This window comes from Harmonia axyridis, chromosome 4, assembly GCF_914767665.1.
Source record: "Harmonia axyridis chromosome 4, icHarAxyr1.1, whole genome shotgun sequence".
NCBI lineage: Eukaryota > Metazoa > Arthropoda > Insecta > Coleoptera > Coccinellidae > Harmonia > Harmonia axyridis.
The window spans coordinates 38,731,089-38,751,680 of record NC_059504.1 but is presented as its reverse complement, the minus strand read 5'-3'; the positions used below and the strand labels follow the sequence as shown (position 1 = coordinate 38,751,680).

The window sequence follows — 20,592 nt, the reverse complement described above, 5'->3', positions numbered from 1 at the left end:
TTAATTTTTTCATTAATGTTCTGAATTGTAGTAGTCCTTCCTCATATATTTCGTTCTATATAATTAATTTGAAGTATACTCGAAAAATTTATTTGTTTTTTTTTTATTTTCAATAATTCTTTCACGCAATATACAAGTTATTAAATGCCTTCATCAATAGAAATGACAATTTTATTTTAAACTTGTATCGCTCGAATTTCACTAATCACATCCGATTGAATTTCACGAATCACAGCCGATTGAATTTCACATATGAAAATTTAATTCAAAGGGAAGAGAATATTATACAGGGTCCTGCAATAGTGCGTTAGGCTACCATAGCTGCCAAACCAGACGTTTTAGGAATTTAGTTGAAAAGCATTAGGATGTTTATTCATTTATTGAATAATCATTTTTTTTTGCTGAATATTTTTTTTTGGAACACCCTGTATATTAGAAAATAATTTCCAGAGATGCAAAATTAAAAATAAATACATAAATATATGTTCATTTCCAAATAAATCAACAATTACATAGAAAAATATCTATGTAATTGTAACACCCTGTATATCAGAAAATAATTTCCAGAGATGCAGAATCGAAAGTACACAGGAGATGCTTTTCAACTAAATTTCTAAAACATCTGGTTTGGCAACTATGGAAGCCTAACACACTATTGCAGGAGCCTGTATATATGAGTATTATATGTTTAGGAATAATTGAAATACAGATTGATAACGACATAGAAATAGGTATTCACCAATTCGCATTGTGAGCATGTCGGAACTCTGATTATTAGAGGACATTGTCTCAAGCACAAAGAAGAACTCACAAATATATAAATATAAATAATAATCAGGGTAAGATTAAAAACAACACTGAATTTATAACTCGTACTAAGAATATATTTATACACTTATTTTTCATTAGCAGGAAGTAGGATTTTTTTGTTACATAAATTGAACTGCACATGTGCAGGTTGATTCAAATAATTATATTTGAAAATTGCGTTGAAAAAAAAGGTAAATTCAGCTGTGTTACATAATATTTGTTGAAAAATTTTAAAATACGAATTTCTCTCTTTCGGAAAAAGTTATTATTAACCTGAAAATATAGATGCAGAGTAGAAACAGAAATATAACTACATGCAATTTCTATATGAGTGACACAACATGCTTGAATCTAATATTATTTGATAATTTTTTTGCACAACATTGATATATTTCACGAATAAAGAAAATATGAATTTTTCTCATAGATATGAATTTTCTCTACATCAGTAAATGATTTTCTTATGGAATAATCTTTTAAGGAGGTACTACAAACAAGATATTCATTGCCTTCATTAATGGGGATGAAAATTCTATTATAATTTTGTAACTTTTCTCATATAGATAAGATAAGAATTCCACTAATCACATCCGATTGAATTTCACAAAATGAAAATTGAATGATTCAAAGGGAAGATTTTCTTTATTTTTAATGACCTGTTAGTCCGCAATCTTACCAGTTGAGTTCATTTCGAATAATTTAAAAAGCTTTATTTTTTATATTTTTTTATTTTAATACAGAACTATATACAATATATTTACATATTTTCAGATCATCTCAGATAATAATTTGAATTAGAACCCTATAATTTTTTCTGATAAATTTAATGGAGTATTGAAAATAAATGCTAAAACTCCAGAATGAGAAATTGTTTTTAATATTTCTTTGGTATATTTTTTGATTCAACATATTTGGTTCTATCTATTCATATTTTAACAACCATCAGTTTACAAAGCCCTTTTTGGTACAGTAGGAGTGAATTCTAAATGTCTATGTGTATTTCTTTGTTTGTCCTGGCTACAGAGGTTCGCCATTAACAAATTTGCATCTTTTATACTTTCTTGTCCGATAATTACTTGATCCAAGAGTTGCTTATAGCAAGAAGCTCTGTTCATAGCTTTGAAAATTGCTAACTTTTCGGTCCAGGTTCTTTCTTCAATTTTCTTTTCTTCTTTCTCTCTCTTTTCTCTTTCCTCCTTATCTTTTATTTTTCTCTCAACTACTTCCTTGCCTAATAATTGCTCCAGAGCCTCTATGTAGATTTTGTAATGGATTCTGTAGCTCATTGAGCCGCTCTCCACATCACTTTCGTCATCCTGCATCTTTGATGTCGTGAGTCTCACTATTCTCTTCAAATATTCTTTCTTCCGTTTATATTCTGCATATTCTGCAATAAAAATCATGTTTCAAATCTAGATGATATAATTTTCTAATAAAGTAAGATTATTACTCTATTTTTTTAAATATCTCATAAAAATCGGGAAAATAATAAAATTGAGGATAATATTTCATAACTTCCGTAGAAATCGAAAATGACTAATACTTTCATGCCAAGATCAATTCATTGCATAAAATCTCAAATAAATATGATAATAATCAATTCAAAAATCATAATACATGGTGTTTGAAAATATGTCAAGATCTCAGAGGCGCATTTTTCAGGTCAAAATAAGACATTTCTTTGAAACATTTAATCGAATTATTTGCGGACAAGTGTCCGCAAAAATTTGAAAATTGTTAGAAGGTTGAAGAATTATAGATAAGAAATTTAAGATTTAATTAGGTATTAGAGTAAAACGTTTCATTTTCAATTTGTCATTCTTGATTAAATTTTTTTTTTCTAAAATAAATATTTTGAACCCTGAAAAACTCCTAAGAAAATTCAGTGATATTTTGAAAAGTCATAATTTATTTTTTTATTATTGGATCATAATATCAAATTTCAAATTGAATAATCTATTCGAAAATATAAAACAATATAGACGATCCATATAACAGTACTTACCAACTTGTATTGGGATCATGTCGGAACTCTGGTTATTAAACGACATTGTCTCAAGCACAAAGAAGATTCAACAAATATATAAATAACAACACTAGTCAGGGCAAGATTACAAACAACACTGAATTTCTAACCATTATGGAGAATGTATATCCATTTATTTCTCATTAAGAGAAAGTAGGATTGTTTTGTTTCAAAAATTGTACTGCGCATGTTATATTAAAGTTTGCCCCTCTTCCCCCCCCTCAAGGGTGAGAGAAATGAAGGAAATTAAAGCATAAGTGGATTTCCCCTTCGAAACCATAAATTTTTTATCGTAACATTTTTCCATGAGTTTTTCGACTGATTCAATTCAGAAAAATCACCTGGTATACCTGTGAATTAAAGTTGAAAGAGAATATCATTGATATCAAAAATTGAATTAAAAGGAAGACAAGTCAAATGTTGGTAACTAGTTCGGTCATAATAATGCTATACATATGATAATAATTTTAAAAATCATTATATACAAGATATTCTATGCTTTCAGCAATATGGATGACAATTCTATTGTTAATTTGTATCTTTGTTCTTCTTCTTCTTCGTCTTAATTTAAGCCTAGGGCTTGTTCGAATATAAAAATTCCATTATTCACATACTATTAAATTTCACAATATGAAAATTGAATTATTCAAGGGAGACATAATTTACTGCTAGTCTGCAATCTCCTCATTTGAGTTTCTTCCAATTAATTGAAAGTTTCATTTTTAAATTCTATATTTCAATACAGGAATATAAACCTACAATATACATATACAAAATAAATTTCATCTTCCTTATTGTTCTTACGTAATTTTAATGCTTTTCTTGAGGTGTGCCGTCCAAATGAACTACATATACGTCTCAGGTTGGGTAGAAAATTGGTGGTATATTATCACGTCAAATTGGCATAATGTTTTGATTTATACTTAATTTTTTCATTAATGTTCTGAATTGTAGTAGTCCTTCCTCATATATTTCGTTCTATATAATCAATTTGAAGTATACTCGAAAAATTTATTTGTTTTTTTTTTATTTTCAATAATTCTTTCACGCAATATCCAAGTTATTAAATGCCTTCATCAATAGAAATGACAATTTTATTTTAAACTTGTATCGCTCGAATTTCACTAATCACATCCGATTGAATTTCACGAATCACAGCCGATTGAATTTCACATATGAAAATTTAATTCAAAGGGAAGAGAATATTATACAGGGTCCTGCAATAGTGCGTTAGGCTACCATAGCTGCCAAACCAGACGTTTTAGGAATTTAGTTGAAAAGCATTAGGATGTTTATTCATTTATTGAATAATCATTTTTTTTGCTGAATATTTTTTTTTGGAACACCCTGTATATTAGAAAATAATTTCCAGAGATGCAAAATTAAAAATAAATACATAAATATATGTTCATTTCCAGATAAATCAACAATTACATAGAAAAATATCTATGTAATTGTAACACCCTGTATATCAGAAAATAATTTCCAGAGATGCAGAATCGAAAGTACACAGGAGATGCTTTTCAACTAAATTTCTAAAACATCTGGTTTGGCAACTATGGAAGCCTAACACACTATTGCAGGAGCCTGTATATATGAGTATTATATGTTTAGGAATAATTGAAATACAGATTGATAACGACATAGAAATAGGTATTCACCAATTCGCATTGTGAGCATGTCGGAACTCTGATTATTAGAGGACATTGTCTCAAGCACAAAGAAGAACTCACAAATATATAAATATAAATAATAATCAGGGTAAGATTAAAAACAACACTGAATTTATAACTCGTACTAAGAATATATTTATACACTTATTTTTCATTAGCAGGAAGTAGGATTTTTTTGTTACATAAATTGAACTGCACATGTGCAGGTTGATTCAAATAATTATATTTGAAAATTGCGTTAAAAAAAAAGGTAAATTCAGCTGTGTTACATAATATTTGTTGAAAAATTTTAAAATACGAATTTCTCTCTTTCGGAAAAAGTTATTATTAACCTGAAAATATAGATGCAGAGTAGAAACAGAAATATAACTACATGCAATTTCTATATGAGTGACACAACATGCTTGAATCTAATATTATTTGATAATTTTTTTGCACAACATTGATATATTTCACGAATAAAGAAAATATGAATTTTTCTCATAGATATGAATTTTCTCTACATCAGTAAATGATTTTCTTATGGAATAATCTTTTAAGGAGGTACTACAAACAAGATATTCATTGCCTTCATTAATGGGGATGAAAATTCTATTATAATTTTGTAACTTTTCTCATATAGATAAGATAAGAATTCCACTAATCACATCCGATTGAATTTCACAAAATGAAAATTGAATGATTCAAAGGGAAGATTTTCTTTATTTTTAATGACCTGTTAGTCCGCAATCTTACCAGTTGAGTTCATTTCGAATAATTTGAAAAGCTTTATTTTTTATATTTTTTTATTTTAATACAGAACTATATACAATATATTTACATATTTTCAGATCATCTCAGATAATAATTTGAATTAGAACCCTATAATTTTTTCTGATAAATTTAATGGAGTATTGAAAATAAATGCTAAAACTCCAGAATGAGAAATTGTTTTTAATATTTCTTTGGTATATTTTTTGATTCAACATATTTGGTTCTATCTATTCATATTTAAACAACCATCAGTTTACAAAGCCCTTTTTGGTACAGTAGGAGTGAATTCTAAATGTCTATGTGTATTTCTTTGTTTGTCCTGGCTACAGAGGTTCGCCATTAACAAATTTGCATCTTTTATACTTTCTTGTCCGATAATTACTTGATCCAAGAGTTGCTTATAGCAAGAAGCTCTGTTCATAGCTTTGAAAATTGCTAACTTTTCGGTCCAGGTTCTTTCTTCAATTTTCTTTTCTTCTTTCTCTCTCTTTTCTCTTTCCTCCTTATCTTTTATTTTTCTCTCAACTACTTCCTTGCCTAATAATTGCTCCAGAGCCTCTATGTAGATTTTGTAATGGATTCTGTAGCTCATTGAGCCGCTCTCCACATCACTTTCGTCATCCTGCATCTTTGATGTCGTGAGTCTCACTATTCTCTTCAAATATTCTTTCTTCCGTTTATATTCTGCATATTCTGCAATAAAAATCATGTTTCAAATCTAGATGATATAATTTTCTAATAAAGTAAGATTATTACTCTATTTTTTTAAATATCTCATAAAAATCGGGAAAATAATAAAATTGAGGATAATATTTCATAACTTCCGTAGAAATCGAAAATGACTAATACTTTCATGCCAAGATCAATTCATTGCATAAAATCTCAAATAAATATGATAATAATCAATTCAAAAATCATAATACATGGTGTTTGAAAATATGTCAAGATCTCAGAGGCGCATTTTTCAGGTCAAAATAAGACATTTCTTTGAAACATTTAATCGAATTATTTGCGGACAAGTGTCCGCAAAAATTTGAAAATTGTTAGAAGGTTGAAGAATTATAGATAAGAAATTTAAGATTTAATTAGGTATTAGAGTAAAACGTTTCATTTTCAATTTGTCATTCTTGATTAAATTTTTTTTTTCTAAAATAAATATTTTGAACCCTGAAAAACTCCTAAGAAAATTCAGTGATATTTTGAAAAGTCATAATTTATTTTTTTATTATTGGATCATAATATCAAATTTCAAATTGAATAATCTATTCGAAAATATAAAACAATATAGACGATCCATATAACAGTACTTACCAACTTGTATTGGGATCATGTCGGAACTCTGGTTATTAAACGACATTGTCTCAAGCACAAAGAAGATTCAACAAATATATAAATAACAACACTAGTCAGGGCAAGATTACAAACAACACTGAATTTCTAACCATTATGGAGAATGTATATCCATTTATTTCTCATTAAGAGAAAGTAGGATTGTTTTGTTTCAAAAATTGTACTGCGCATGTTATATTAAAGTTTGCCCCTCTTCCCCCCCCTCAAGGGTGAGAGAAATGAAGGAAATTAAAGCATAAGTGGATTTCCCCTTCGAAACCATAAATTTTTTATCGTAACATTTTTCCATGAGTTTTTCGACTGATTCAATTCAGAAAAATCACCTGGTATACCTGTGAATTAAAGTTGAAAGAGAATATCATTGATATCAAAAATTGAATTAAAAGGAAGACAAGTCAAATGTTGGTAACTAGTTCGGTCATAATAATGCTATACATATGATAATAATTTTAAAAATCATTATATACAAGATATTCTATGCTTTCAGCAATATGGATGACAATTCTATTGTTAATTTGTATCTTTGTTCTTCTTCTTCTTCGTCTTAATTTAAGCCTAGGGCTTGTTCGAATATAAAAATTCCATTATTCACATACTATTAAATTTCACAATATGAAAATTGAATTATTCAAGGGAGACATAATTTACTGCTAGTCTGCAATCTCCTCATTTGAGTTTCTTCCAATTAATTGAAAGTTTCATTTTTAAATTCTATATTTCAATACAGGAATATAAACCTACAATATACATATACAAAATAAATTTCATCTTCCTTATTGTTCTTACGTAATTTTAATGCTTTTCTTGAGGTGTGCCGTCCAAATGAACTACATATACGTCTCAGGTTGGGTAGAAAATTGGTGGTATATTATCACGTCAAATTGGCATAATGTTTTGATTTATACTTAATTTTTTCATTAATGTTCTGAATTGTAGTAGTCCTTCCTCATATATTTCGTTCTATATAATCAATTTGAAGTATACTCGAAAAATTTATTTGTTTTTTTTTTATTTTCAATAATTCTTTCACGCAATATCCAAGTTATTAAATGCCTTCATCAATAGAAATGACAATTTTATTTTAAACTTGTATCGCTCGAATTTCACTAATCACATCCGATTGAATTTCACGAATCACAGCCGATTGAATTTCACATATGAAAATTTAATTCAAAGGGAAGAGAATATTATACAGGGTCCTGCAATAGTGCGTTAGGCTACCATAGCTGCCAAACCAGACGTTTTAGGAATTTAGTTGAAAAGCATTAGGATGTTTATTCATTTATTGAATAATCATTTTTTTTGCTGAATATTTTTTTTTGGAACACCCTGTATATTAGAAAATAATTTCCAGAGATGCAAAATTAAAAATAAATACATAAATATATGTTCATTTCCAGATAAATCAACAATTACATAGAAAAATATCTATGTAATTGTAACACCCTGTATATCAGAAAATAATTTCCAGAGATGCAGAATCGAAAGTACACAGGAGATGCTTTTCAACTAAATTTCTAAAACATCTGGTTTGGCAACTATGGAAGCCTAACACACTATTGCAGGAGCCTGTATATATGAGTATTATATGTTTAGGAATAATTGAAATACAGATTGATAACGACATAGAAATAGGTATTCACCAATTCGCATTGTGAGCATGTCGGAACTCTGATTATTAGAGGACATTGTCTCAAGCACAAAGAAGAACTCACAAATATATAAATATAAATAATAATCAGGGTAAGATTAAAAACAACACTGAATTTATAACTCGTACTAAGAATATATTTATACACTTATTTTTCATTAGCAGGAAGTAGGATTTTTTTGTTACATAAATTGAACTGCACATGTGCAGGTTGATTCAAATAATTATATTTGAAAATTGCGTTAAAAAAAAAGGTAAATTCAGCTGTGTTACATAATATTTGTTGAAAAATTTTAAAATACGAATTTCTCTCTTTCGGAAAAAGTTATTATTAACCTGAAAATATAGATGCAGAGTAGAAACAGAAATATAACTACATGCAATTTCTATATGAGTGACACAACATGCTTGAATCTAATATTATTTGATAATTTTTTTGCACAACATTGATATATTTCACGAATAAAGAAAATATGAATTTTTCTCATAGATATGAATTTTCTCTACATCAGTAAATGATTTTCTTATGGAATAATCTTTTAAGGAGGTACTACAAACAAGATATTCATTGCCTTCATTAATGGGGATGAAAATTCTATTATAATTTTGTAACTTTTCTCATATAGATAAGATAAGAATTCCACTAATCACATCCGATTGAATTTCACAAAATGAAAATTGAATGATTCAAAGGGAAGATTTTCTTTATTTTTAATGACCTGTTAGTCCGCAATCTTACCAGTTGAGTTCATTTCGAATAATTTGAAAAGCTTTATTTTTTATATTTTTTTATTTTAATACAGAACTATATACAATATATTTACATATTTTCAGATCATCTCAGATAATAATTTGAATTAGAACCCTATAATTTTTTCTGATAAATTTAATGGAGTATTGAAAATAAATGCTAAAACTCCAGAATGAGAAATTGTTTTTAATATTTCTTTGGTATATTTTTTGATTCAACATATTTGGTTCTATCTATTCATATTTAAACAACCATCAGTTTACAAAGCCCTTTTTGGTACAGTAGGAGTGAATTCTAAATGTCTATGTGTATTTCTTTGTTTGTCCTGGCTACAGAGGTTCGCCATTAACAAATTTGCATCTTTTATACTTTCTTGTCCGATAATTACTTGATCCAAGAGTTGCTTATAGCAAGAAGCTCTGTTCATAGCTTTGAAAATTGCTAACTTTTCGGTCCAGGTTCTTTCTTCAATTTTCTTTTCTTCTTTCTCTCTCTTTTCTCTTTCCTCCTTATCTTTTATTTTTCTCTCAACTACTTCCTTGCCTAATAATTGCTCCAGAGCCTCTATGTAGATTTTGTAATGGATTCTGTAGCTCATTGAGCCGCTCTCCACATCACTTTCGTCATCCTGCATCTTTGATGTCGTGAGTCTCACTATTCTCTTCAAATATTCTTTCTTCCGTTTATATTCTGCATATTCTGCAATAAAAATCATGTTTCAAATCTAGATGATATAATTTTCTAATAAAGTAAGATTATTACTCTATTTTTTTAAATATCTCATAAAAATCGGGAAAATAATAAAATTGAGGATAATATTTCATAACTTCCGTAGAAATCGAAAATGACTAATACTTTCATGCCAAGATCAATTCATTGCATAAAATCTCAAATAAATATGATAATAATCAATTCAAAAATCATAATACATGGTGTTTGAAAATATGTCAAGATCTCAGAGGCGCATTTTTCAGGTCAAAATAAGACATTTCTTTGAAACATTTAATCGAATTATTTGCGGACCAGTGTCCGCAAAAATTTGAAGTTTGTTAGAAGGTTGAAGAATTATAGATAAGAAATTTAAGATTTAATTAGGTATTAGAGTAAAACGTTTCATTTTCAATTTGTCATTCTTGATTAAATTTTTTTTTTCTAAAATAAATATTTTGAACCCTGAAAAACTCCTAAGAAAATTCAGTGATATTTTGAAAAGTCATAATTTATTTTTTTATTATTGGATCATAATATCAAATTTCAAATTGAATAATCTATTCGAAAATATAAAACAATATAGACGATCCATATAACAGTACTTACCAACTTGTATTGGGATCATGTCGGAACTCTGGTTATTAAACGACATTGTCTCAAGCACAAAGAAGATTCAACAAATATATAAATAACAACACTAGTCAGGGCAAGATTACAAACAACACTGAATTTCTAACCATTATGGAGAATGTATATCCATTTATTTCTCATTAAGAGAAAGTAGGATTGTTTTGTTTCAAAAATTGTACTGCGCATGTTATATTAAAGTTTGCCCCTCTTCCCCCCCCTCAAGGGTGAGAGAAATGAAGGAAATTAAAGCATAAGTGGATTTCCCCTTCGAAACCATAAATTTTTTATCGTAACATTTTTCCATGAGTTTTTCGACTGATTCAATTCAGAAAAATCACCTGGTATACCTGTGAATTAAAGTTGAAAGAGAATATCATTGATATCAAAAATTGAATTAAAAGGAAGACAAGTCAAATGTTGGTAACTAGTTCGGTCATAATAATGCTATACATATGATAATAATTTTAAAAATCATTATATACAAGATATTCTATGCTTTCAGCAATATGGATGACAATTCTATTGTTAATTTGTATCTTTGTTCTTCTTCTTCTTCGTCTTAATTTAAGCCTAGGGCTTGTTCGAATATAAAAATTCCATTATTCACATACTATTAAATTTCACAATATGAAAATTGAATTATTCAAGGGAGACATAATTTACTGCTAGTCTGCAATCTCCTCATTTGAGTTTCTTCCAATTAATTGAAAGTTTCATTTTTGAATTCTATATTTCAATACAGGAATATAAACCTACAATATACATATACAAAATAAATTTCATCTTCCTTATTGTTCTTACGTAATTTTAATGCTTTTCTTGAGGTGTGCCGTCCAAATGAACTACATATACGTCTCAGGTTGGGTAGAAATTTGGTAGTATATTATCACGTCAAATTGGCATAATGTTTTGATTTATACTTAATTTTTTCATTAATGTTCTGAATTGTAGTAGTCCTTCCTCATATATTTCGTTCTATATAATCAATTTGAAGTATACTCGAAAAATTTATTTGTTTTTTTTTTATTTTCAATAATTCTTTCACGCAATATACAAGTTATTAAATGCCTTCATCAATAGAAATGACAATTTTATTTTAAACTTGTATCGCTCGAATTTCACTAATCACATCCGATTGAATTTCACGAATCACAGCCGATTGAATTTCACATATGAAAATTTAATTCAAAGGGAAGAGAATATTATACAGGGTCCTGCAATAGTGCGTTAGGCTACCATAGCTGCCAAACCAGACGTTTAAGGAATTTAGTTGAAAAGCATTAGGATGTTTATTCATTTATTGAATAATCATTTTTTTTTGCTGAATATTTTTTTTTGGAACACCCTGTATATTAGAAAATAATTTCCAGAGATGCAAAATTAAAAATAAATACATAAATATATGTTCATTTCCAAATAAATCAACAATTACATAGAAAAATATCTATGTAATTGTAACACCCTGTATATCAGAAAATAATTTCCAGAGATGCAGAATCGAAAGTACACAGGAGATGCTTTTCAACTAAATTTCTAAAACATCTGGTTTGGCAACTATGGAAGCCTAACACACTATTGCAGGAGCCTGTATATATGAGTATTATATGTTTAGGAATAATTGAAATACAGATTGATAACGACATAGAAATAGGTATTCACCAATTCGCATTGTGAGCATGTCGGAACTCTGATTATTAGAGGACATTGTCTCAAGCACAAAGAAGAACTCACAAATATATAAATATAAATAATAATCAGGGTAAGATTAAAAACAACACTGAATTTATAACTCGTACTAAGAATATATTTATACACTTATTTTTCATTAGCAGGAAGTAGGATTTTTTTGTTACATAAATTGAACTGCACATGTGCAGGTTGATTCAAATAATTATATTTGAAAATTGCGTTGAAAAAAAAGGTAAATTCAGCTGTGTTACATAATATTTGTTGAAAAATTTTAAAATACGAATTTCTCTCTTTCGGAAAAAGTTATTATTAACCTGAAAATATAGATGCAGAGTAGAAACAGAAATATAACTACATGCAATTTCTATATGAGTGACACAACATGCTTGAATCTAATATTATTTGATAATTTTTTTGCACAACATTGATATATTTCACGAATAAAGAAAATATGAATTTTTCTCATAGATATGAATTTTCTCTACATCAGTAAATGATTTTCTTATGGAATAATCTTTTAAGGAGGTACTACAAACAAGATATTCATTGCCTTCATTAATGGGGATGAAAATTCTATTATAATTTTGTAACTTTTCTCATATAGATAAGATAAGAATTCCACTAATCACATCCGATTGAATTTCACAAAATGAAAATTGAATGATTCAAAGGGAAGATTTTCTTTATTTTTAATGACCTGTTAGTCCGCAATCTTACCAGTTGAGTTCATTTCGAATAATTTAAAAAGCTTTATTTTTTATATTTTTTTATTTTAATACAGAACTATATACAATATATTTACATATTTTCAGATCATCTCAGATAATAATTTGAATTAGAACCCTATAATTTTTTCTGATAAATTTAATGGAGTATTGAAAATAAATGCTAAAACTCCAGAATGAGAAATTGTTTTTAATATTTCTTTGGTATATTTTTTGATTCAACATATTTGGTTCTATCTATTCATATTTTAACAACCATCAGTTTACAAAGCCCTTTTTGGTACAGTAGGAGTGAATTCTAAATGTCTATGTGTATTTCTTTGTTTGTCCTGGCTACAGAGGTTCGCCATTAACAAATTTGCATCTTTTATACTTTCTTGTCCGATAATTACTTGATCCAAGAGTTGCTTATAGCAAGAAGCTCTGTTCATAGCTTTGAAAATTGCTAACTTTTCGGTCCAGGTTCTTTCTTCAATTTTCTTTTCTTTTTTCTCTCTCTTTTCTCTTTCCTCCTTATCTTTTATTGTGTTGTGCTTCGAAAATGAGTAGAATAAAAATCTGTGTGCAGTGCTTTTCAGTTTTCCATCAAGCCTGTGCCAAAAAGTTACCAAACCTAAAAGTTATTGATGGAAATAAGATTGTTTGTTGCGCTGGAACAAACGAACAAAGAGAATTAAAGCAAAGCGAGGATGCCAAAACAAATATCTTTAGGATGGAAATCCGATATCTACAGGAATTACTTATGGAAATGAGAGATAAAAATGAAATTCTCAAACTAAACAATAGCCTTTTATTAGACAGAATACGAAAGATGGAAAAAAATGATATCCTTGAAAAAAAGGTAAACAATTCAAAAAACCATTCGATTAATTCAGTTGACGTAATTGAGAAGATCCCTACCAGAGGTTTGAACATAGAACCCTACGAGCGTAACAAAATAACAAGATCATCTACCAGACAACAGATGGCTACACAAAGTGCAATTCCAGCAGAGAAAACAGAAACCAGTGTCAATGATAATTTACTGTCTGTGACCACGCATGACAGGTACCATTCTAACCTAGAAATTCACTCTAAATCCGAAAACATAAATAAACACAAAATTCCGAAAATAGTAACGGAAACACATGAAATGACACCCACAGACAAACTGATAAGACCTGCTCCCAATTCACCGTCAGAGGATTTCATTAAAGTCAGAGCAAGAAGACAGAAGAAACCAAGAATTAATGTCGGAACTGGAACAACACTTACAGGAGAAACAACATTCAAATCAGTGAAATCTGACAAAGCAGATAAGAAATTATGGCTATTTATCTCTCAAGTAAAAGAAAGTGTAGAGGAAGAAGTTGTAAAAGAATACATAATGAACAAAGGGAAGTTAGAAGAGAATGAAGTATCTGTGACAAGAATAAACACCAGAAAACAAGAAAATTTGAACTATAAATGTGTTCTTGTAGGAGTTCCACTGAAAATAAAAGATGAAATATATAAAAATGAATTCTGGCCAGAGGGAATCAATTTTGCAAGATTTGATTTCCGTAGGGGACAACATTTTTTAGAGAAAAACAAAGCTTGAAGCCACAATCTATCAAAGATATATATACAAAAAAAGAAGTCATGAGCAAAAACAGTGAACAACAATTCAGTATACTACATCAAAATGTTTGCTCTTTGGGAAATGCTAAGGATCGCCTAGAGGAAATACTGAATGAAAATGAAGATGTTAAAATCCTGTGCATAACAGAACATTGGAAAACAGAAAACCAACTAAAATTCTATGCTATCAATAATTTTGCACTTATTACTTTCTTTTGTAGAAATGAGAAGGAACATGGGGGAGTAGCAATATATACAAAAACTGGAATGCAAGTCAAAGAAAGAAAAGACATCAAGAAGATATCAAGAAAAGGAAAATTTGAGTGTGTAGGAATAGAGTATAGCCTGAATGGAAGCAAGCATGTTTGTATGGCCATATATAATGATGGGAACGTAGACATATTGACTGGAGCATTAGAACCAATATTAATAAAATTATTCAATGAAAATGTAAAAATATCCCTGATTGGAGATTTCAATATTAATTTTATGGATGACACAAGCCGAAAATGTGAAATATTGGGCATGTTGAAAACTTACAACATACAGCAAACAATATATCAACCCACAAGAATAACAGCCACAACAGCAACCTGTATTGACAACATTTTTACAAATATTGAGGAATCCTATGAAACCAGAATTATACAAACACATATTTCTGATCACACAGCACAGAAAATTATTTTCAAAATGGGAAATCAACAATCAAATGAAACATATAAGCGAATATACTCACAACAAAATATTCAACATTTCAAACAATTGTTACGAGACCAAAATTGGACAGCTCTTTATGAAATAACTGAAAAGGATGTAAATGACCAATTCAATATGTTCCATAGCATATATTTGCAACTTTTTAACAGAGCTTTTACATTGAGAAAAATATCAAAGAATAAGAGAAGAAAAATGGTCAGTTCTGATCCTGAGATTAAAGAGATAAAAAACAGACTGGATATATTACTTGTACTGAGTACTTATGATGGGAGATTCAAAGGAGAATATCGTGATACAAAAATTAAATATGACCAACTATTATTGAAACAGATAAAGAAAAAATATGGAACTTTGATAGAAAGATCAGATAACAAGAGTAAGACGGTATGGGCTGTAGTAAATTCTTTGAAGAATACAAATAAAAAGAAAACTGAATTAATTGGAGATCCTTTTCAAACAGCAAATGAAATGAACAACTTCTTCATAAGAGCAGGAACGACATTGACGAGGAGCATTCAAGACAGAAAAATTGTTGACAATTTCCAAGAAATTAACAAATCTATGCGTTTGAGAAGAATTACCGAAATGGAAACAAAAAAGATTATAGGATCATTGAAAAACAAATATTCAAGTGGATTTGATGAGATCTCTAACCACATTATCAAACAAACAGCTGAAGAGGTATCTGGACATATAACTCACATCATGAACAACTCATTGAGACATGGCATTTTTCCAGACAAACTGAAGATAGCAATTGTGAAGCCAATCCATAAAAAAGGTGATATAAATGATTATAACAACTACAGACCTATAAGCATACTACCCAGTTTTTCCAAAGTTATGGAAATGGTCTACTGCCAACAATTAATGGAATATTTGATAGAAAATAAAATATTCAGAGAAAATCAGCATGGTTATTTGAAGGGAAAATCTATAAAAACAGCAATTTACCAATTCATAAACAAACTAGTGGCAGCTTTTGAGAACAAAGAGTTTGCAATGGGAGTATTTCTCGATTTAACGAAGGCATATGACTGTTTGGATAGTAAAAAACTTTTCAAAAAATTGGAGAATTATGGAATCCGAGGACCGGCGCTAGATTGGGTCAAGTCATATTTATCACTCAGGAAACAAATGGTTGAAATCGAAATAAATGGAAAAATCACCACATCGAATATGGAAGAACTGATACTAGGAATACCCCAAGGAAGTATCGCGGGACCGTTATTGTTTATTATATATCTGAATGATTTCAGACTAGATGCTGAGATGAGAGAACAATCAGTTACTGTAGTTAATTACGCAGATGATACAAATCTACTTCTGACTGAAAGCCATTACACACTGCTGGAAAGGTTATGTGAAATTACATTAAATAAGACAAATGAATGGTTCAAGAACAACAATCTACTTCTCAATGAAGAAAAAACCCAGTTCATACTTTTTTCACCAACCAATTCAGGAAATGAAGAAAATAATACAATATCACTGAGCCAAGCAAAATACAACTGCTTAGAATCAACCAAATTTTTAGGCATACATATAGATAAGAATCTCAATTGGAAGGAACACATCAATTATGTTCATGAGAAAATAATGGTATCTGTTTATGGTTTCAGAGTTGTGGCCTGGGGTAGGATTCTGTAACTTTCGTTACCATAGCAAACGAAAGCGATAACGTTACGAAGCGAAGCGAATGCGGTATTCTGTAAGCGTCTTTTTCTTTATCGTTTCGTTATCTTTACGCTTTTAGTTTCGTTGTCGGAGCTTACCGACTTTACACGAAGGAACATTGGCAACGTTGCAAATAAGTAGATATTTAAGCTACTCTAGGATTCTGCAGGTTTTGACATATGAGGTACCTGAGATAATCTCTAATAAGAGCAATGAGATAAGAGTCCCTTTTATGGACTCTAGCTGTAATGTCCTTTGAATAATCCACAGTATTTAACTTGAGTATTGTCAGAAATTATATTTTGATTTATGACTCTCATTGGAAGTAACTTAACAAAGGGTTCCATACCATTTTGAAATGTTTAGTTTATCATTAAGAATGAATTAGCTAATTGAATACAGCACCTGAATGCAAATATTGAGTATTACAAAAAGTCTTATTTGAGCACTGGAAGAAATTCGAAATGGAACCTCGTTCAATGGATTATAATTCAAAACCTTCATTCTTATTCCAGTTACAAAACCTACCCATACTACAAAATAAGTTCGGGGAGTCAACTAATAGTGTGTATAGGTATAAAGAAATATTCATCATGTTTTCAATGATTCTGATCATCGACGAGGAAATCTCAAGAAGAGTTCGTCTAACTCTTACAAGAGAGGAGAATAGATTTCTTCGAGATAGAAGTGATCCATTTAACTTAACGGATGAGAGATTCATAGACGTTTTCCGTTTGTCGAAACATTTAGTTCACGTTCTATTCGATGAATTGAAACCATTTATGGATAATTATTGGAGGAACACGAGAACGCCATTTGAACAGCGAATATTGATAACTCTGAGATTTTTTGCCAGTGGAAATTACCAACGCGGTATTGGACAAGAATATTTGCTAGCAGTAAGTCAACCCATGGTCAGTCGTTGTGTTAGTGAAGTGACTAAATTGATTAACCATGTATTCCAAGGAAGAATTAAATTCCCTAATGATTCTGAGAAGACCCAAAATAAAATGAAATTTTTTGAAAAATGTGGAATGCCAGGAATAATTGGAGCAATCGACTGTACACACATAAAAATCTTGAAGCCATCAGAAGAAGAGCATTCCTTTTTGAACAGAAAAGGATATCACTCAATTAATGTGCAGTTGATTTGCAATTCTGATCTTTCAATATTGAATGCCAATGCTCGATTTCCTGGAAGTTGTCATGACTCCTTTATATGGCGCCAATCGTTAATCAAGACTCATATGGAGAATCAATACCAAAGAGGAGAAAGGAAATTTTTCAATAATTAATAGAATGAATTTCAAACTTAATATTAAGAATTGTGATATTGTGAAGCAAAACATTCAAAATTATAACCTCGAAATCGAAATCATTCAAGTGTCATAATATGACGCTTAAGACTTGGTCACGTGGTAAAAGTAAACCAATCGAAAACGTCGTCGGACTTTTCGTAATGACAACGAACCCTAAAATGTTTCGTTATCGTCATGAGGTCGTTCTTTGCTTCGGCAAACACGACTATTGCCGAATCCCTTTACAGAATACCGAACCGAGCAAAACTGTCGTTTCGTCACGTTTTCGCTTCGCTTTGCCGTTACAGAATCCCACCACAGGTATCTCTCCAGTAATTACCTGAAGATGGTCTACTATGCGATGATAGATGCAAAACTGAGGTTCGGTATTGTTTTTTATGGGTCCGGGAATATAAAACAACTATTTATTCTACAGAAGAACGCAATAAGAATACTCAATAACATGAAATATAATGACTCTTGCAGAGGTGTTTTCAAGAAATCTGGAATACTGACAATATATGCACTCTATATACAAGAATGTGTCCTTTTCATCAGAAACAATGATATGCTATTTGAGAAGCATAAGAATAATAGAACTTTCTACGACACCAGAAATGAAGATTTTATCTATCCCAAACATAACCTAACAACATCTCAGAAGCAGGCAGAATATAGATGTTTGAAATTATATAATTCTCTTCCAAGGAAGATGAAAGCAATGTCAAATATAACTATATTTAAGAAGAGCTTATTCGGATATCTCCTTGACTTGGAGCCATACTCTTTGGATGAATATATTTCTAATTTGTGAACAGAATATAATTTTGTTGTTTTGACACTATTCCATTTCATTTTTTAGATATGTGAAGATGATAGGGAATAAAGATGATTATTTATTTATTTATTTATTTATTTATTTATTTTTCTCTCAACTACTTCCTTGCCTAATAATTGCTCCAGAGCCTCTATGTAGATTTTGTAATGGATTCTGTAGCTCATTGAGCCGCTCTCCACATCACTTTCGTCATCCTGCATCTTTGATGTCGTGAGTCTCACTATTCTCTTCAAATATTCTTTCTTCCGTTTATATTCTGCATATTCTGCAATAAAAATCATGTTTCAAATCTAGATGATATGATTTTCTAATAAAGTAAGATTATTACTCTATTTTTTTAAATATCTCATAAAAATCGGGAAAATAATAAAATTGAGGATAATATTTCATAACTTCCGTAGAAATCGAAAATGACTAATACTTTCATGCCAAGATCAATTCATTGCATAAAATCTCAAATAAATATGATAATAATTAATTCAAAAATCATAATACATGGTGTTTGAAAATATGTCAAGATCTCAGAGGCGCATTTTTCAGGTCAAAATAAGACATTTCTTTGAAACATTTAATCGAATTATTTGCGGACAAGTGTCCGCAAAAATTTGAAGTTTGTTAGAAGGTTGAAGAATTATAGATAAGAAATTTAAGATTTAATTAGGTATTAGAGTAAAACGTTTCATTTTCAATTTGTCATTCTTGATTAAATTTTTTTTTTCTAAAATAAATATTTTGAACCCTGAAAAACTCCTAAGAAAATTCAGTGATATTTTGAAAAGTCATAATTTATTTTTTTATTATTGGATCATAATATCAAATTTCAAATTGAATAATCTATTCGAAAATATAAAACAATATAGACGATCCATATAACAGTACTTACCAACTTGTATTGGGATCATGTCGGAACTCTGGTTATTAAACGACATTGTCTCAAGCACAAAGAAGATTCAACAAATATATAAATAACAACACTAGTCAGGGCAAGATTACAAACAACACTGAATTTCTAACCATTATGGAGAATGTATATCCATTTATTTCTCATTAAGAGAAAGTAGGATTGTTTTGTTTCAAAAATTGTACTGCGCATGTTATATTAAAGTTTGCCCCTCTTCCCCCCCCTCAAGGGTGAGAGAAATGAAGGAAATTAAAGCATAAGTGGATTTCCCCTTCGAAACCATAAATTTTTTATCGTAACATTTTTCCATGAGTTTTTCGACTGATTCAATTCAGAAAAATCACCTGGTATACCTGTGAATTAAAGTTGAAAGAGAATATCATTGATATCAAAAATTGAATTAAAAGGAAGACAAGTCAAATGTTGGTAACTAGTTCGGTCATAATAATGCTATACATATGATAATAATTTTAAAAATCATTATATACAAGATATTCTATGCTTTCAGCAATATGGATGACAATTCTATTGTTAATTTGTATCTTTGTTCTTCTTCTTCTTCGTCTTAATTTAAGCCTAGGGCTTGTTCGAATATAAAAATTCCATTATTCACATACTATTAAATTTCACAATATGAAAATTGAATTATTCAAGGGAGACATAATTTACTGCTAGTCTGCAATCTCCTCATTTGAGTTTCTTCCAATTAATTGAAAGTTTCATTTTTGAATTCTATATTTCAATACAGGAATATAAACCTACAATATACATATACAAAATAAATTTCATC

At 29.4% G+C, this 20,592-nt stretch overlaps 3 protein-coding genes across 4 annotated transcripts; all 3 read right to left on the bottom strand.

The window, feature by feature from the left end:
* Positions 1-556: 556 nt before the first annotated feature.
* LOC123678052 lies at positions 557-3,682 on the bottom strand. Its single transcript, XM_045614825.1, has 2 exons — positions 2,816-3,682; positions 557-2,197 (listed from the first exon to the last, which is right to left on the bottom strand). Exons 1-2 carry the CDS (start codon positions 2,859-2,861, stop codon positions 1,758-1,760), a joined length of 486 nt encoding a protein of 161 aa, XP_045470781.1. The 5' UTR covers positions 2,862-3,682; the 3' UTR covers positions 557-1,757.
* A 1,827-nt stretch (positions 3,683-5,509) lies between these two features.
* Positions 5,510-7,440, bottom strand: LOC123678114. The gene is made up of 2 exons (XM_045614925.1): positions 6,574-7,440; positions 5,510-5,955 (listed from the first exon to the last, which is right to left on the bottom strand). Exons 1-2 carry the CDS (start codon positions 6,617-6,619, stop codon positions 5,516-5,518), a joined length of 486 nt encoding a protein of 161 aa, XP_045470881.1. The 5' UTR covers positions 6,620-7,440; the 3' UTR covers positions 5,510-5,515.
* A 1,827-nt stretch (positions 7,441-9,267) lies between these two features.
* On the bottom strand, positions 9,268-20,504 carry LOC123678418. 2 transcript variants are annotated; one of them, XM_045615438.1, is made up of 3 exons: positions 19,785-20,504; positions 19,011-19,166; positions 9,268-9,557 (listed from the first exon to the last, which is right to left on the bottom strand). In XM_045615438.1, exons 1-3 carry the CDS (start codon positions 19,828-19,830, stop codon positions 9,274-9,276), a joined length of 486 nt encoding a protein of 161 aa, XP_045471394.1. In that variant the 5' UTR covers positions 19,831-20,504; the 3' UTR covers positions 9,268-9,273. The 2 variants fall into 2 exon arrangements, with proteins under 2 accessions (XP_045471394.1, XP_045471393.1); XM_045615437.1 differs by lacking the exons at positions 19,011-19,166; positions 19,785-20,504 and adding an exon at positions 10,332-11,046 and having other exon boundaries at positions 9,268-9,713.
* Positions 20,505-20,592: the final 88 nt, after the last annotated feature.

Excerpts from the sequence above, each read along its gene's own strand:
- LOC123678114 (XM_045614925.1), bottom strand. The coding sequence starts at position 6,619 with ATGTCGTTTAATAACCAGAGTTCCGACATGATCCCAATACAAGTTG. Across the intron at positions 5,956-6,573 it reads CATGATCCCAATACAAGTTG|AATATGCAGAATATAAACGG; the intron begins GTAAGTACTGTT and ends TTTTTATTGCAG.
- LOC123678052 (XM_045614825.1), bottom strand. The coding sequence starts at position 2,861 with ATGTCGTTTAATAACCAGAGTTCCGACATGATCCCAATACAAGTTG. Across the intron at positions 2,198-2,815 it reads CATGATCCCAATACAAGTTG|AATATGCAGAATATAAACGG; the intron begins GTAAGTACTGTT and ends TTTTTATTGCAG.
- LOC123678418 (XM_045615438.1), bottom strand. The coding sequence starts at position 19,830 with ATGTCGTTTAATAACCAGAGTTCCGACATGATCCCAATACAAGTTG. Across the intron at positions 19,167-19,784 it reads CATGATCCCAATACAAGTTG|AATATGCAGAATATAAACGG; the intron begins GTAAGTACTGTT and ends TTTTTATTGCAG. Across the intron at positions 9,558-19,010 it reads GGCTCTGGAGCAATTATTAG|GCAAGGAAGTAGTTGAGAGA; the intron begins GCAAGGAAGTAG and ends AGCAATTATTAG.